At 38.2% G+C, this 18,109-nt stretch overlaps 2 protein-coding genes and 1 long non-coding RNA gene across 9 annotated transcripts in view; 1 reads left to right on the top strand and 2 right to left on the bottom strand.

Annotated features, from left to right (window-relative positions):
* The window catches only part of LOC106070951 (putative glycerol kinase 5), a 40,346-nt gene extending 35,284 nt beyond the window's left edge, over positions 1-5,062 (bottom strand). For both annotated transcript variants that reach the window (XR_008775042.1, XM_056012586.1), the window contains exon 1: positions 4,760-5,062. Coding sequence is in view for 1 of the 2 variants with exons in the window: in XM_056012586.1 (XP_055868561.1) it covers positions 4,760-4,906 (147 nt within the window). In the remaining variant the exon portion in view is untranslated. The remainder of the gene's footprint in view (positions 1-4,759) is intronic.
* LOC106070952 (glutamate-rich protein 6-like) overlaps positions 1-18,109 on the top strand; it is a 47,905-nt gene that overhangs the window by 12,313 nt on the left and 17,483 nt on the right. For all 6 annotated transcript variants that reach the window (XM_056012580.1, XM_056012585.1, XM_056012581.1 and 3 more), the window contains 3 exons: positions 95-246; positions 1,523-1,609; positions 10,980-11,130. In XM_056012580.1, the coding sequence (XP_055868555.1) occupies positions 95-246; positions 1,523-1,609; positions 10,980-11,130 (390 nt within the window). The remainder of the gene's footprint in view (positions 1-94; positions 247-1,522; positions 1,610-10,979; positions 11,131-18,109) is intronic.
* Positions 6,077-10,326, bottom strand: LOC129923112 (uncharacterized). The gene is made up of 2 exons (XR_008775043.1): positions 9,861-10,326; positions 6,077-9,742 (listed from the first exon to the last, which is right to left on the bottom strand). It is a non-coding gene; the product is annotated as an uncharacterized LOC129923112 (long non-coding RNA).

Below are 18,109 nucleotides of genomic sequence, written 5' to 3'. Positions count from 1 at the left end.
GTAAAATTATAGGCCCCTAAAAAGAAATGTATAAAAAGTCTTACTGCTGCTTAGTTTTACGCATGGGTTTATAATATATATTTTTATCTTTAAGGCAAAAGTAACTCTCGACAAACTTCAGGAAAAACTCATTCTGAAGGAGAAAGCACTCATGAAGATAGAACAGTTACAGATTTAAGTCCCTTTTCTCTTCAGCCCAATGATGAGTTTGGTATACCCTTGACAGACGTTAGCACAGACTCAGATGTAAGTTTTAGATTAGATCCTACTCATAGGTTTATACATACTTACAAAGCTATTGACTGTAAGTTTCATTTGTTACTTCAGAAGTGAAGATTGTGTCCTAGTCCCTTCCTTCTGCAGGACAGCAGAAGATATTTGGGGCAGGGTTTAAACATTGGGTCATTGTGCAAACGACATGACCGATTGGTCATTGGCCCAAGCTTTTCACCTTGTTAACCCCATTTTATTTTGAAAGAAAATGATACTACAAAATTCCTTAGCTTGCATGACATATTATCTAGGCAATGGTTATGCAAAAAAAAAATGTCATTTAAGTTAATCCTCAGAATTTTAAAATCAAGATTTGTTTTGTTGTAACAGTGAAGTTGAAGATGATACTGTTTCCTTTGGATCAACACTATCAACTGTAAACTCAGTTGTCCCTAGAAGAGCCATCTAGTGTTTCTAATTTAGATAACCTACCTAATTGCATTAGCTCTGCAACAAAAATTTGACTATTTATAGTTGATTGCAAAATAAAATAAAACAATATGCAATCTTAACCATACAATCTATTAGATTTGTCCAGTGTTTATATTGAAGCAGAGCCTGCAGCACCACTGATCCCAAACTGTATTGGATATTCCATTCCTTTGGTGCGGAGAGGTGGGAACTGCTGTGTGGGCAACATCGTTCCGACCATAAACAATGCCCAGGCTTTCATCTCACTTGCTCTACGACTAAAGGAGACTAACTATTATTGAAGCAGAGTTCAGCTGTTCAGAAAATGGAGTGTATTGCTCTCCTGGAACATGGACAGACATGAGACATGGTTGTAAATTGGAGAGTTCAGCCATAGTTTAATCCACAGCTTAATTCACAAGCTTACATGGGCAGGAAACCTGTTAGACACCACCAGAAGTATAGACTTGATCAGATTTCTATAGCTCCGCTTACTACTTTCTGTGTCTTATTCCAGTACTAACCTTAATCTTGGTCGGCACAATCTGCACATGCTAGGTTCTTCTAAGCCACACCTTACCTTACGCCACCCCCCTTAACATCATACAAATGTTTGTCACTCAGTTCAACAAGGATCCGAGGCTCCAGCAACCATATAGTTTTTCTCTGCACCTTCCAATAATGTGTAAACAAATCCAAAGAATTACGATGATTAGTATGCCCAATGTTCGAACTTAAATAGAGTGGAACAATTATTTTTCTACATAGCATTATGTTCATTGTGCAAAAAAAAATAAAAAAATTTGAAAATAATTGTTTTCTTCATTCTCTAACTCAGAGTGATTGTACTGATATTGAAACTCCAAAGAAAATGAAACCGTTGAAGAGTTACCCACCTTTAGTTGGTCCACCACTTATTTTGAAGGTAATTTTTTTTAGAGTTTCACGGAGCAATGGGTCACCTAACTCTTACAGTCTATTCATCTACTAATTCAATTTCATATAGTCTATTAAACTTCTGATTTTATATGCAGTTTGTTTAAGTAGTGAGCCTTAAAGTCATTTATCTATTCTTCTGATTTTATTTTCCATTTATTCAACTACTAATGTGATTCTAAGGCAAAGTTTATTTGCTGCAGATCTTCTTCTTATTAAAATGTTGATTTTTTTAAATTCTGTCAAGTTGATTGAGTGAGTTCCATATCAAGATTGTCACATATCAGGAGAATCAATGTTTTAAAATGAGTTTCATGATTTTAATTTCAGGGTTGTCAATATTTCATATCAGGATTGTTATTATCATGAATTATGAGTGTCATTTTGTCAAAAGTGTTAATTTTCTAGATCTAGCACAAAATAATGATCATCATTATATAAGATATTTGTTAGAAATAAAAGTTGTTGTTTTTATTAGAGATTCACTCAATAATTAAAATTGATTAGAGGTTCATACAAGGAATGGTAGATACACAACAGAACATGGAAGCTGATTGATGAGAAAAGAGATTTCAAACTTAGAGACCAGAAAAATACAAAACATGATCGCAGAGAAGAGGAGGCCTAAAGGGAAGCAAATTTGAAAGTAAAGAGAAGTCGCTGGTCATATGAACAAAACTGGCTTGAACAGGAGGAGCCAAGCAGCTACTTGCGAGAATGACACACAGACTCTCCATTGCTTTGTCTGTGACTTCCCTCGACCAAAGAGCAGACATGCTTTCATCAAAGAAAGACATGGCAAATCACTACTAACCCTAACACTTCAGCCTCAACCAATCACCTCTGGACGTGACTTTCACAATTAAAGACCCTTCCATAGAGATTATGACAAGTTCAGTCACAATGGAAGAGATGTACATGGCTATAAGACTACTAAAAAATAACAAACACCAGGACTAGAAATGGAGAAGAATACCTTGTTGATAAAATGACTGATTTAATAAATCTGTGCTGGCAAAGGTAAGTCCCTGAAGACTGGCAGAAAGGATTCATAAAACTCCCCCCCAAAAAAGGCAGCATTACACACTGCAAAAACTGGAGAGGTATCACCATCCTCTCAGTATTGGGCAAAGTATTTGTATTTGTATTGTTCTTCTGTAGTTATTACAACAGGTCAAAGGAGAGCAAGCAAGATTCTGAAGAGGAAGAATGTTCATCCTGCGAAACATTATCGAGCAAAGCCTGGAATACCAATAAAGACTCATGATCAGCTTCAAATCATTTTAAAAAATCATTTGAAAGCATCAATGGCGATCACTCTTAAAAATAACGAGAACAATATATCATCCCTCTACAATTTGTCCAGATTCTGTAACACATCTACAGAAATCTACAGAAATCCATTTTCAGCATCATAAGAGACAAAGGAATGACAAGTTCTTCTATATGAAGATGTACCGGGGTTCATTTTTTTCCCATCTCTCTTTCTGCTAACCATCGAGTATGTCATGAAAAAAAAAATCATGAATCAGTCGGCATTCAGTATCCCATGGTGTGAATAAAACCCACTGATGGACATGGACTTTGCAGCTTTAACATATAGAGAAATAAACTCATTTAGGCTTATCACAAGCCATGGAGATGCATATCAGGTTGTTGCATGCCAGATAAGAAAAGCAGGAGCTGTCTTTCAAAACCTATGGCCTGTCTGGGCAAGCAAAAATCAAGTAGCATGGAGACCAGTCTCTACCTCCTAAAGACAGCCATAACATGAAGTCTGAATAAAGGAGAACAAAAACACCTTCATAAAAACCTAAAATCCATAGACATTAGCTGGGAAAGGGCGAAGTTGCTTGTGGCCTATCTTATCTTATCTTCTTATATAATACAGACGTTACTTCAAAAAAGAAGATGATTACGTCCTATGCGTCATGCATTTAGTCATGCATATTAACCAATGACTTAAACTCTGCCAAGTCACTGGTTCTCCTAGCTAGCTCAGGCAACCCATTCCATGCTCTAATAGCACTAGGGAAGAAGGAGTATTTGTACAAATTTGTCCTAGCATATGGGACGAGGAATGTGCCTTTATCTTTGTGTCTTTCAGAGTATTTTATTAAATTTTGTTTTTGTATTTGAAGATTATGGTTCAGTATTTTATGTATGATTGCTACTTTACTTTTGAGCCTTCTGTCCTGAAGGCTTTCTAAATTTAGTGATTTTACTAAAGGTAAAGAGCTTGTTGCCCTCTGTTTTGAACAATGCCTAAAGATCTAAGTGTAATTCTAAGTTGTGTTCAAGGCTAATTTTGTGTAAACTGGATATTGCTTATTATATAAGGCTGCAAATATGAAGCAAACATATTGAGAGAATTCATGTAAAGGTCACCTGTTTCTGTTGCCTACGGTTAACGAGGGTGTCATGTGGCCAGCACAATGACCAACCACCTTTACTTTTCCCCAACTAACGTCAGGTACTCATTAGGAGCTGGATGGACTCCGAAATTAAAAATCCCAGTCTTCACCAGGATTTGAACCCCGATCCCTGGTTTGGAAGCCAAGTGCTTTACCGCTCAGCCACAAGGCCTCCTGTTTCTAATGATACTATATTAATATCCCCTCTTATCTCTCATCTAAACAAGAAACTGAAGAAAAGTCCAAAAATGTATCTTAATGTAGAGAATATAAAGTAAACAAATGTGGAGAGATATTGAAGCATTGATAATAAGAAGAAAATAATAAAAAATAAATAATAATAAAGACACAAAGATAAAGGCACGTTTCTCGTTCTATATGCTAGGACAAATTTGTACAAATGCTCCTTCTTCCCTAGCGCTATCAGAGCATGGAATGGGTTGCCTAGGCTAGCCAGGAAAACCAGTGACTCTGCAGAATTTATGTAATTGGTTAATATGCATGACCAAATACATGACAAGTAGGACGTAATCATCTTCTTTTTTGAAGTAATGTCTGTATTATATAAGATAAGAAGATAATAAAACAAATAGATTCAAACAGAGACAAATGGGGAAAAAACAAAAATAGGAGAAGAAAAAAAAGATGTAAATGCAAAAAGATAAATAAAGACAAGCATTTTTCTATTTAATAAGGAATTATTTAACAGTGGTTATTTGTCTCACCTGAACTCCAAAGTAACCCCCATCTGTATCATTAGAAACAGTAGCTATAGTAGGTGTCATGACACTATCTTTGTACACAATATCTTTATCATTCATAATTAGCAGATCTGTAGTATTCTCTCCCCTCTCTTGTATAGCTTCATTCATTTTTAATCATGGGGGTCGTCTTACATCTATTTAATCCATCCTAACTGGCATTTTGAACTATCCCCTCCATGAAATTCACGGGTAAATCGAAACCTCTGATTTTGTGAACTTTGATGTGCAGAAACATTATCCAGATGTATGCAATCAGTCCACCTCTAGGCAGCCAGTAGTTGGTTATCACTTGACATAGATAATAGTAGATGTCACCTCTCTTATCAGCCATAGTGTACATTGTCTAACAGTAGTTTTATAATCAGTACTTCAGAGTGAACTTATAAAGTAGATCTAGTTATTTCTGTTTTTACTATTTACTTTTATTTAAAATCTTTTAAATTTTGTTTTTTAAATATGTAAATGTTAGTGATAATAGTAATGTATTCTTGTTGTGTATGAGTCATTTCCTCACTGTCTTCACATGGAGCATACAGAAATAAAAATTAAGATCAGCTTTTTTTTCCCATCTAATAATATCAAAGTCCCATATATACTCATCAACTAGATTAGTAAATCGCTAATATTCATTTACATTTTTCTTGTTTTTTTATTCTACAAAATCAATTTCGTCAACATTAAGTTCTATTTATGAGTATGTTTCTGTTGTGTTGTCTTTATATGAGAAAAGAGTCCTTGTAATCACAACAAATTTCCATATGGATCAATAAAACAGTTATAGTTTTAGTCTTAGTCTTTTTTTGTTAAAGGCTAAATTAAATCAACATAAGATACAATGTGCAAACTCTGGAAATACAGTAACCTAAGTTAACTGCAGAATTAGAGAGGCAGATCCTAGTCATGGAATTGAAGTGTTATAGAAGGATTCTAGGTATCACCGACAAATAGCTGAACCACTAATAAGGAAATTCAAAACAGGATCACTTTGGGAATTTGATCCCATGATGACCTTAAACTGTATGGCCATGTATCATGATGCCCTCATGGATCAAAAAGAGCTTCCTACATGGAACAGTACCAGGGAAAAGAAAAAGAGGCAGACAGAGAAAGCAATGGGAAGACGTCTGTCAAGATCTTGATATCAGCTCTTGATGTCTATACGTCTAGGATGATTCTTACTGATGTAATTTAACTGATACAACACACGCATCACAAAATACTATGGATTAAAGACCACAATATTCAATAATGATATAAATCATGATCTCTGGACACAAATTTTCATAAGAAAAATAAATATTTAATTAACAACTATAATTACATATAATACTCATGTGATTCTAGAATTAAAATTTAATAATCACATAGATATTGATACTTGGCTGTAGGTCACGATGAACTCTCCATTTCTCTTGTCTCTCTCTCTCTCTCTCTCTCTCTCTAGTCTCTGCACGGATCCTGGAACCCAACGTCACAGTCCGCTCAATACTAGAGTGATATCCCCTTGAGTAGCAGGCAAAGATACACCATATATAGATCTACCGTCTCTGACCGTCAGAATGTCACTAAGACTCAGACAGTCGCCAAGACTGTCACTCTAAATAGACAAATAATCAAAAATATCGCTAACAACTAGCTAAAGCGCCATTCTATTTATTCATAATCAATTAACATCTAATACTAGATATATAACTAATAAAAACATTTCTTCTTACCCTGGTCCTTAAGAATTAAAGTTCCTACATGTTGTCTCTGGCAAACAACTCACACCTCTTGGAGCCAAGATCGCGAGCCAACCTCGGCGACTTGCTCCCAATGTCTGTATGTGTCGTTCACCAGAGAACGCCTCGCACACGACACACGCCCCTGCTAACACTACATGACACACGCCCCTGCTAACACTACATGACACACGCCCCTGCTAACACTACATGACACACGCCCCTGCTAAAACTACATGGCGTTGTGTCCCGATTGCCCCAAACTCTACTCTATATAGGCTGAGTATCTAGCCTACGCCTAAACTAACATTGCTAATGTCTGTCCCGACCCACATATCAGTCTCTCTACAAGACAAACACCTAACTGACATTGTCCTAACCTTTGTCTGGTCTCTGTCAAGTCTATCGGTGAGCTTTGATAACATCTATTAAACTAATTAATAACCCTTGCACAACACTGTGACATCTTCCCCTTCTCCTTTGACTTTTGTTGCAATATTTGCAACCAAAGTCACACTAATACGACTCACTAAACTGCCTCTACCATCTCACATTTGGAGAACAAATTCTGGAACTATATTGAGACATAAAAATAATGTTATAGAACACATGCAGCATTGCTAACCAAAGTCTTTAGGCAACTGTAGCACACTGGAATAAGATTATAAAATCATAAACAAAGTGGTTGTAATTAAGAAGAAAAAAAAATCAAAACAAACATGTGAACATCGTCATCTCATATATCTGCACTGCAACTGTCACAAACTTCAACTTTAAACATCAAATAATATAGTCATGAATCTCTGCAAGTAGATTTACAAAAAAAATATACATCAAAGTGAACATGCAATTCTGCCAATCAAATCTTGAGTGCAAGTAAAACACGAATTAATATAAAACTAAAAGTAAGAAAAATGATATCATCTAATCATGGACAAAGTTTTTCGGATTGCAAGCTCCACTTGCATCTTATTTTCGACCTAAATATAGAACAGTATAATTCAATATATAAGTAACTAAAACATAATGATAATAAAATGAAAATACAAAATTCATTAGCATCCCTATAATAGAATAGAAATTGTAAAATGGCTGTACTCATTGCCAGTGTCCATCACACATGTCGTAGAAAAAAAAACAACGCTTTGTCATTTACTTCAGTGTCTGTTATGCACCCTCCCCCATTAGAAGGACTCACTTGACTCTTCAACAAACAACTCATGTTCCACCTTGGATACAAATGTCCTAAAACGTCAATTTTCTGAACTACCTAGATAGCGTGTACATTAATCGCCATAACTCAGCTAAAGCTCAAATATTTGCCAACAAAAAAAAATCTATGTAAAAAAAAAATCAATACCAATTCAAGCTCGTCAGGCCTAAACTTTAACATCTTAGTAATATCAAACGTTGAACAAACTAATCAAATGACCTTGATAAACTGATGATCTGTCAACACAGCAACATCTCACTGAAATAAAAAAATCCACGACATACCTAATGTCGGATATTCTATATAGAGCTATAGCCAACTATCATCAACACGTTCAAGCAAAAAAAATAGACGGCATACAAAAAACTGAAACCAGGCCCAACAAAACTCGAGACCCACTGTAAAAAAAAACAACTCTTGCCGCAACAACAAAAAATCATTACGTCACCCTGTGACTTAACTACCATGAATCCGTACAACAAGGACACACCAGGTAAAAAAAATCAACGCTCGACCTCAACTAAGAGGGAGAAGAAAAACAAATGTCCCTGCCCTCTGGCATGGCACTGGAAACGAAATTCCAAAACTTCCATTAACAACTACAAGGTTTGATAGGCATTACTAAAATACATGGGTGGGGTAGACACTACATGACCCAACGCCATTGTCTGTCTCTCAAACCCCCTATCCCGCCTATCAAAACACCAAAATGGCAACAAAAAAAACAACTGGCCAACAGTACTGCTCACCTGGCTAACCATCTACAAAACTTAACAAGCTAAAAAGCAAGAAAAAAAAATAACTGAGGACAACGACACTATACGTTTGCCCAACGCGAACATACAGGTCCAACCCCCTTCTACCTTCTCCAAACAATAACTCGCCCCTGTCTGCCTGCAAAAAACACAGTATAAGCACAGTATAAATGTAACACTGCCCAGTGCAGTAATTATGCTTTAAAAATAATGTCCACCTCTTTCTATCCCACCTCTATGAAATCCCTAAGCTCCCTATCAAAAATAAAAACAAGAAAACTTACACCTATCTCACTACATCATACAGCTTACCTAAACATTGAAAAAACACGCGCTGAAGATAACTACGTTACCCTCAAACCGTGGATACACGAAGGCCCCAAGACAATGGGCGCAGGAATCAGGAGTGACAGTCTAAAAATAGATCATGTGTGACGTCCACTGCCAAACAGCCAATTCACCTGTACCACAACAAATGCTAGGCAGAAAACAAAATGTAGAAAAAAAAAAAATCTTGAAAAATACAATCATGGTATTACAAGTGTAAACAGAAACTCTACTTAATGCTAATTCTAAGCAGTGAATATTCGTCCAAACCTTTACAAGCAAAATACAATTTTCTCAATACTATGATGGATAAAAAAATAAATGTCAATACTATATCAAGTATAACTAAAGTATTTTCACTTAAAGAAAAATAACAGGTCCCAGTTATTCATTAGCCCCCAGACATCATTAAAGTGTCGTAGAAAATTAAAATAAAACTTTAGACGAGGCCCCAATTGTCAAGATCTTGATATCAGCTCTTGATGTCTATACGTCTAGGATGATTCTTACTGATGTAATTTAACTGATACAACACACGCATCACAAAATACTATGGATTAAAGACCACAATATTCAATAATGATATAAATCATGATCTCTGGACACAAATTTTCATAAGAAAAATAAATATTTAATTAACAACTATAATTACATATAATACTCATGTGATTCTAGAATTAAAATTTAATAATCACATAGATATTGATACTTGGCTGTAGGTCACGATGAACTCTCCATTTCTCTTGTCTCTCTCTCTCTCTCTCTCTCTCTCTAGTCTCTGCACGGATCCTGGAACCCAACGTCACAGTCCGCTCAATACTAGAGTGATATCCCCTTGAGTAGCAGGCAAAGATACACCATATATAGATCTACCGTCTCTGACCGTCAGAATGTCACTAAGACTCAGACAGTCGCCAAGACTGTCACTCTAAATAGACAAATAATCAAAAATATCGCTAACAACTAGCTAAAGCGCCATTCTATTTATTCATAATCAATTAACATCTAATACTAGATATATAACTAATAAAAACATTTCTTCTTACCCTGGTCCTTAAGAATTAAAGTTCCTACATGTTGTCTCTGGCAAACAACTCACACCTCTTGGAGCCAAGATCGCGAGCCAACCTCGGCGACTTGCTCCCAATGTCTGTATGTGTCGTTCACCAGAGAACGCCTCGCACACGACACACGCCCCTGCTAACACTACATGACACACGCCCCTGCTAACACTACATGACACACGCCCCTGCTAACACTACATGACACACGCCCCTGCTAAAACTACATGGCGTTGTGTCCCGATTGCCCCAAACTCTACTCTATATAGGCTGAGTATCTAGCCTACGCCTAAACTAACATTGCTAATGTCTGTCCCGACCCACATATCAGTCTCTCTACAAGACAAACACCTAACTGACATTGTCCTAACCTTTGTCTGGTCTCTGTCAAGTCTATCGGTGAGCTTTGATAACATCTATTAAACTAATTAATAACCCTTGCACAACACTGTGACAACGTCAAATAATGGACAGGCCTATTATTGAAAGAGATTCTAGTCAATGCTAAAGACAAGAGAGGAATGTGGTGCCCCAGTGGTCCAATAGATTAAGGGATTTTCATAGCTTTTATATAGCGCTACTTTCATGCTTATAGCATGCTCAGAGCGCTTTTGGTCCAATCTCATTTGTGGACCAGTGGGGGGGGAGGGGATATCTAGGAGTTGGTTTCCCGTGCTGCCTTTTGGCGCTCAGTAAACACAACTCTGCCCAAGTCAGGTGTCGAACCTCGAGCCCCCTTCTAGGTAGCCAAGACAAGCCAAGTTCAAGATAAGTGAAGATTAAATTGTGTTCATAAGATTCTACCTTTACCTATCCCTTTGTCTGTTGGACTGTTGGGGCACCATGCAAGATTTGTCGACCGTCTTTCTCCATTCCTCTCTGTCTTTTGCCTAAAATAGAACCTCTTTTAGTGGCAGTCCCGTCCATTCTTTTATGTTGTCTCTTGTTCATAAGATACAACAGCAAATTCTGGAATTATCTAAAGTTATGTTAATCACCACAGGGTACAATTTATCCAAAGTGTTAGTCCACTATAACTCTTAAATCAAGTTGCTTTTTTTTTTAAAGAAATGGTTAATACTTGTTTATTTATGATTTTCACAGTATATTGGAGAGTCCGAACTGCCAGGGACAGAGGAGAATCCTTCCTTATCAAATCATGATGGAGAAGCTGACCTGCCTGTTAACCAAGTTGGTGACTTTGATGAGTATGGCAATGCTGTGGGCATGTTCAGCGGAGTCTGTGAATTTTGTGGTAAACTTTTTTACTTTGTCTTGCCTGAGTTTCTGACTTTGTCTTGCCTGAGTTTCTGACTTATTTTGTCTTGCCTGAGTTTCTGACTTACTTTGTCTTGCCTGAGTTTCTGACTTACTTTGTCTTGCCTGAGTTTCTGACTTACTTTGTCTTGCCTGAGTTTCTGACTTAGTTTGTCTTGCCTGAGTTTCTGACTTACTTTGTCTTGCCTGAGTTTCTGACTTACTTTGTCTTGCCTGAGTTTCTGACTTACTTTGTCTTGCCTGAGTTTCTGACTTAGTTTGTCTTGCCTGAGTTTCTGACTTACTTTGTCTTGCCTGAGTTTCTGACTTACTTTGTCTTGCCTGAGTTTCTGACTTACTTTGTCATGCCTGAGTTTCTGACTTACTTTGTCTTGCCTGAGTTTCTGACTTACTTTGTCTTGCCTGAGTTTCTGACTTACTTTGTCTTGCCTGAGTTTCTGACTTACTTTGTCTTGCCTGAGTTTCTGACTTACTTTGTCTAGCCTGAGTTTCTGACTTAGTTTGTCTAGCCTGAGTTTCTGACTTAGTTTGTCTGGCCTGAGTTTCTGACTTACTTTGTCTTGCCTGTGTTTCTGACTTAGTTTGTCTAGCCTGAGTTTCTGACTTAGTTTGTCTAGCCTGAGTTTCTGACTTACTTTGTCTTGCCTGAGTTTCTGACTTACTTTGTCTTGCCTGAGTTTCTGACTTACTTTGTCTTGCCTGAGTTTCTGACTTACTTTGTCTTGCCTGAGTTTCTGACTTACTTTGTCTTGCCTGAGTTTCTGACTTACTTTGTCTTGCCTGAGTTTCTGACTTAGTTTGTCTTGCCTGAGTTTCTGACTTAGTTTGTCTTGCCTGAGTTTCTGACTTAGTTTGTCTTGCCTGAGTTTCTGACTTACTTTGTCTTGCCTGAGTTTCTGACTTAGTTTGTCTTGCCTGAGTTTCTGACTTACTTTGTCTTGCCTGAGTTTCTGACTTAGTTTGTCTTGCCTGAGTTTCTGACTTAGTTTGTCTTGCCTGAGTTTCTGACTTACTTTGTCTTGCCTGAGTTTCTGACTTACTTTGTCTTGCCTGAGTTTCTGACTTACTTTGTCTTGCCTGAGTTTCTGACTTACTTTGTCTTGCCTGAGTTTCTGACTTAGTTTGTCTTGCCTGAGTTTCTGACTTACTTTGTCTTGCCTGAGTTTCTGACTTACTTTGTCTTGCCTGAGTTTCTGACTTACTTTGTCATGCCTGAGTTTCTGACTTACTTTGTCTTGCCTGAGTTTCTGACTTACTTTGTCTTGCCTGAGTTTCTGACTTACTTTGTCTTGCCTGAGTTTCTGACTTACTTTGTCTTGCCTGAGTTTCTGACTTACTTTGTCTAGCCTGAGTTTCTGACTTACTTTGTCTAGCCTGAGTTTCTGACTTAGTTTGTCTGGCCTGAGTTTCTGACTTACTTTGTCTTGCCTGTGTTTCTGACTTAGTTTGTCTAGCCTGAGTTTCTGACTTAGTTTGTCTAGCCTGAGTTTCTGACTTACTTTGTCTTGCCTGAGTTTCTGACTTACTTTGTCTTGCCTGAGTTTCTGACTTACTTTGTCTTGCCTGAGTTTCTGACTTACTTTGTCTTGCCTGAGTTTCTGACTTACTTTGTCTTGCCTGAGTTTCTGACTTACTTTGTCTTGCCTGAGTTTCTGACTTACTTTGTCTTGCCTGAGTTTCTGACTTACTTTGTCTAGCCTGAGTTTCTGACTTACTTTGTCTTGCCTGAGTTTCTGACTTACTTTGTCTTGCCTGAGTTTCTGACTTACTTTGTCTTGCCTGAGTTTCTGACTTACTTTGTCTTGCCTGAGTTTCTGACTTAGTTTGTCTTGCCTGAGTTTCTGACTTACTTTGTCTAGCCTGAGTTTCTGACTTACTTTGTCTTGCCTGAGTTTCTGACTTACTTTGTCTAGCCTGAGTTTCTGACTTACTTTGTCTTGCCTGAGTTTCTGACTTAGTTTGTCTTGCCTGAGTTTCTGACTTAGTTTGTCTTGCCTGAGTTTCTGACTTACTTTGTCTTGCCTGAGTTTCTGACTTACTTTGTCTTGCCTGAGTTTCTGACTTAGTTTGTCTTGCCTGAGTTTCTGACTTACTTTGTCTTGCCTGAGTTTCTGACTTAGTTTGTCTTGCCTGAGTTTCTGACTTAGTTTGTCTTGCCTGAGTTTCTGACTTACTTTGTCTTGCCTGAGTTTCTGACTTACTTTGTCTTGCCTGAGTTTCTGACTTACTTTGTCTTGCCTGAGTTTCTGACTTACTTTGTCTTGCCTGAGTTTCTGACTTAGTTTGTCTTGCCTGAGTTTCTGACTTACTTTGTCTAGCCTGAGTTTCTGACTTACTTTGTCTTGCCTGAGTTTCTGACTTACTTTGTCTAGCCTGAGTTTCTGACTTACTTTGTCTTGCCTGAGTTTCTGACTTAGTTTGTCTTGCCTGAGTTTCTGACTTAGTTTGTCTTGCCTGAGTTTCTGACTTACTTTGTCTTGCCTGAGTTTCTGACTTACTTTGTCTTGCCTGAGTTTCTGACTTACTTTGTCTTGCCTGAGTTTCTGACTTACTTTGTCTTGCCTGAGTTTCTGACTTACTTTGTCTTGCCTGAGTTTCTGACTTACTTTGTCTAGCCTGAGTTTCTGACTTAGTTTGTCTAGCCTGAGTTTCTGACTTAGTTTGTCTGGCCTGAGTTTCTGACTTACTTTGTCTTGCCTGTGTTTCTGACTTAGTTTGTCTAGCCTGAGTTTCTGACTTAGTTTGTCTAGCCTGAGTTTCTGACTTACTTTGTCTTGCCTGAGTTTCTGACTTACTTTGTCTTGCCTGAGTTTCTGACTTACTTTGTCTTGCCTGAGTTTCTGACTTACTTTGTCTTGCCTGAGTTTCTGACTTACTTTGTCTTGCCTGAGTTTCTGACTTACTTTGTCTTGCCTGAGTTTCTGACTTACTTTGTCTTGCCTGAGTTTCTGACTTACTTTGTCTAGCCTGAGTTTCTGACTTACTTTGTCTTGCCTGAGTTTCTGACTTACTTTGTCTTGCCTGAGTTTCTGACTTACTTTGTCTTGCCTGAGTTTCTGACTTACTTTGTCTTGCCTGAGTTTCTGACTTAGTTTGTCTTGCCTGAGTTTCTGACTTACTTTGTCTAGCCTGAGTTTCTGACTTACTTTGTCTTGCCTGAGTTTCTGACTTACTTTGTCTAGCCTGAGTTTCTGACTTACTTTGTCTTGCCTGAGTTTCTGACTTACTTTGTCTTGCCTGAGTTTCTGACTTAGTTTGTCTTGCCTGAGTTTCTGACTTAGTTTGTCTTGCCTGAGTTTCTGACTTACTTTGTCTTGCCTGAGTTTCTGACTTAGTTTGTCTTGCCTGAGTTTCTGACTTACTTTGTCTTGCCTGAGTTTCTGACTTAGTTTGTCTTGCCTGAGTTTCTGACTTAGTTTGTCTTGCCTGAGTTTCTGACTTAGTTTGTCTTGCCTGAGTTTCTGACTTACTTTGTCTTGCCTGAGTTTCTGACTTACTTTGTCTTGCCTGAGTTTCTGACTTACTTTGTCTTGCCTGAGTTTCTGACTTAGTTTGTCTTGCCTGAGTTTCTGACTTACTTTGTCTAGCCTGAGTTTCTGACTTACTTTGTCTTGCCTGAGTTTCTGACTTACTTTGTCTAGCCTGAGTTTCTGACTTAGTTTGTCTTGCCTGAGTTTCTGACTTACTTTGTCTTGCCTGAGTTTCTGACTTACTTTGTCTTGCCTGAGTTTCTGACTTAGTTTGTCTAGCCTGAGTTTCTGACTTACTTTGTCTTGCCTGAGTTTCTGACTTACTTTGTCTTGCCTGAGTTTCTGACTTACTTTGTCTTGCCTGAGTTTCTGACTTAGTTTGTCTAGCCTGAGTTTCTGACTTACTTTGTCTTGCCTGAGTTTCTGACTTACTTTGTCTTGCCTGAGTTTCTGACTTACTTTGTCTTGCCTGAGTTTCTGACTTACTTTGTCTTGCCTGAGTTTCTGACTTACTTTGTCTTGCCTGAGTTTCTGACTTACTTTGTCTTGCCTGAGTTTCTGACTTACTTTGTCTTGCCTGAGTTTCTGACTTACTTTGTCTAGCCTGAGTTTCTGACTTACTTTGTCTAGCCTGAGTTTCTGACTTACTTTGTCTTGCCTGAGTTTCTGACTTAGTTTGTCTTGCCTGAGTTTCTGACTTAGTTTGTCTTGCCTGAGTTTCTGACTTACTTTGTCTTGCCTGAGTTTCTGACTTAGTTTGTCTTGCCTGAGTTTCTGACTTACTTTGTCTTGCCTGAGTTTCTGACTTAGTTTGGTCTTGCCTGAGTTTCTGACTTAGTTTGTCTTGCCTGAGTTTCTGACTTAGTTTGTCTTGCCTGAGTTTCTGACTTACTTTGTCTTGCCTGAGTTTCTGACTTACTTTGTCTTGCCTGAGTTTCTGACTTACTTTGTCTAGCCTGAGTTTCTGACTTACTTTGTCTTGCCTGAGTTTCTGACTTACTTTGTCTTGCCTGAGTTTCTGACTTACTTTGTCTTGCCTGAGTTTCTGACTTAGTTTGTCTTGCCTGAGTTTCTGACTTACTTTGTCTAGCCTGAGTTTCTGACTTACTTTGTCTTGCCTGAGTTTCTGACTTACTTTGTCTTGCCTGAGTTTCTGACTTAGTTTGTCTTGCCTGAGTTTCTGACTTACTTTGTCTTGCCTGAGTTTCTGACTTACTTTGTCTTGCCTGAGTTTCTGACTTACTTTGTCTTGCCTGAGTTTCTGACTTACTTTGTCTTGCCTGAGTTTCTGACTTAGTTTGTCTTGCCTGAGTTTCTGACTTAGTTTGTCTAGCCTGAGTTTCTGACTTAGTTTGTCTTGCCTGAGTTTCTGACTTACTTTGTCTTGCCTGAGTTTCTGACTTAGTTTGTCTTGCCTGAGTTTCTGACTTACTTTGTCTAGCCTGAGTTTCTGACTTACTTTGTCTTGCCTGAGTTTCTGACTTACTTTGTCTAGCCTGAGTTTCTGACTTACTTTGTCTTGCCTGAGTTTCTGACTTACTTTGTCTAGCCTGAGTTTCTGACTTACTTTGTCTTGCCTGAGTTTCTGACTTACTTTGTCTTGCCTGAGTTTCTGACTTACTTTGTCTTGCCTGAGTTTCTGACTTAGTTTGTCTTGCCTGAGTTTCTTACCTACTTAGTAAGCTTCATCCAGTCATATTTAATAGGACAATACTCTCTAAGGCTTTTGCTCATAATAGCTTAGCTCAGCTTAGGTCCATACATGTCATTTAGGGCATAGGACAGCAAGCTTTTTCTACTTGATTTTCACAGCCTCTTCCCCAGGGGGCATGATGGCTAAGTAGTAAAGAGCTTGGCTTCTGAACCAAGAGGTATGGGGTTTGTATCTCGGTGAAGGCTGGGATTTTGACCTTCTGGCATCACAAATCAAGAGATTAGAGACAGGGTTACTGCAGGGATTGGACCCCATGATGACCTGCTAACTATTGTAAAAAAAAAAGCAAGCTAAAAATCTATGGCCATATTAAAAGGTCTTAGGGGCTCGCAAGACCTTCCTTCAGGGAACAGTACCAGGAAAAGAAGAAGAGGCAGACAGAGAGAAAGTGATGGGAAAACAACATGAAAAGAATGCCTGCCATTCTAACTAAGGCAAAAGACAGAGAGGAATGGAGAAAGACAGTCAACAAATCTTGCATAATGACCCAATGGTCCAACAGACTAAGGGATAGGTAAAAATGGGTACCTCACTTTAGTTAGGTAAAGTAAAGGCAGTTGGTCATTGTGCTGACTACATGACACCTTTGCTAACCATCTTCATCTCCAGGCCAAAGGATTTTTTTTTACCCAGATAACACTTAGTCTTGTACGGTCATCTTAGCTGGCTGGAAAATGTAAAGTAGTAGACCAGTTTGCTTCTTGATAAATTAATGTGGCCAACTTCTCAACTGGAGATACAAGTCAAGAACTTAATGATGATGATGATATTAACTACACTCATGGGAAAGTTTACAATAGCTCAATTTAATGAAAAATAGTTATAGTGGCAACATTTAAACTTATTTAGAGTGACTGGTGAGAGAAATTACTTTCTGGTCCTATTGAAATGAGATTATTTGTGTTTGTATATTTTATTTGCATCATGTTTTTAAATGAAGACATGAGTATCAAAAATGTCATGGCTTAGGGTTGGGATTGTTTGTGTTTGTTTGTGTCTGGGAAGCACAATTAAGTGGTAAATTGTAAGCTCTTCATCACTATATATAACAGAATCCATGAAGTAGTTTGACCACTTCCAGTATTTGGGCCTTATAAACTTTTCAAACTCTACTGGTAGAATCGATAACAACTTTATGCAAGCATAGCTCCAATGGGCTGGACATTCATACAAAAAGACTCCGCTGAAGAAAGATGATGCACAGAATTGGTTTAGAAATGTCATTAAACATCTTTTGAGAAGTTTCAATCTTGACAGCATCATTGGGGGAAATAAAAATAAAAATAGAAGCTTCTCCCTAGTGCACTGCAATGATGTGTAGAATGAATATGATATATAGTTCGTCCATCGTGGTTCGATGATGACCACTTTGTCATCCAGGGGGCTGAGGGCTTTGCACTGGGGTTTTGTGCCTCCTCATGTGGCTGGTGAGACCGATGTGAGCCCGGAATGTTCGGCCGCACACTGGGCAGGTTATTACAGCTGGAGCTAGTGTCGTTTGCCTTGCTTTGCTTCTCTGGCGTTTTTCTTCTGCCGGCATTGTTCTTTTTTCCTCAGCAACCTGTGCGCCAGTTTTCACAGCGCGACGCCGTGATGCTCTGTCATGTGCCTCTGTCTCCCAGGTGCCTGGGTCTATGCTGAACGCCTTCAGAGAATGAATATGATATAAAGGGGATGAAACATGCCTCAAAACTGAAATGAACTTTGAAGCCTACTGCTGAAACTAATGATAAAGTAAACAGAACAAGTTACAAAATTGATACAATTATTAT

The sequence above is a fragment of the Biomphalaria glabrata genome, chromosome 15 (assembly GCF_947242115.1).
Source record: "Biomphalaria glabrata chromosome 15, xgBioGlab47.1, whole genome shotgun sequence".
Classification (NCBI taxonomy): Eukaryota; Metazoa; Mollusca; class Gastropoda; family Planorbidae; genus Biomphalaria; species Biomphalaria glabrata.
Note: the sequence above shows the minus strand (reverse complement) of the source record. Positions and strands in the feature narration are given on the sequence as shown.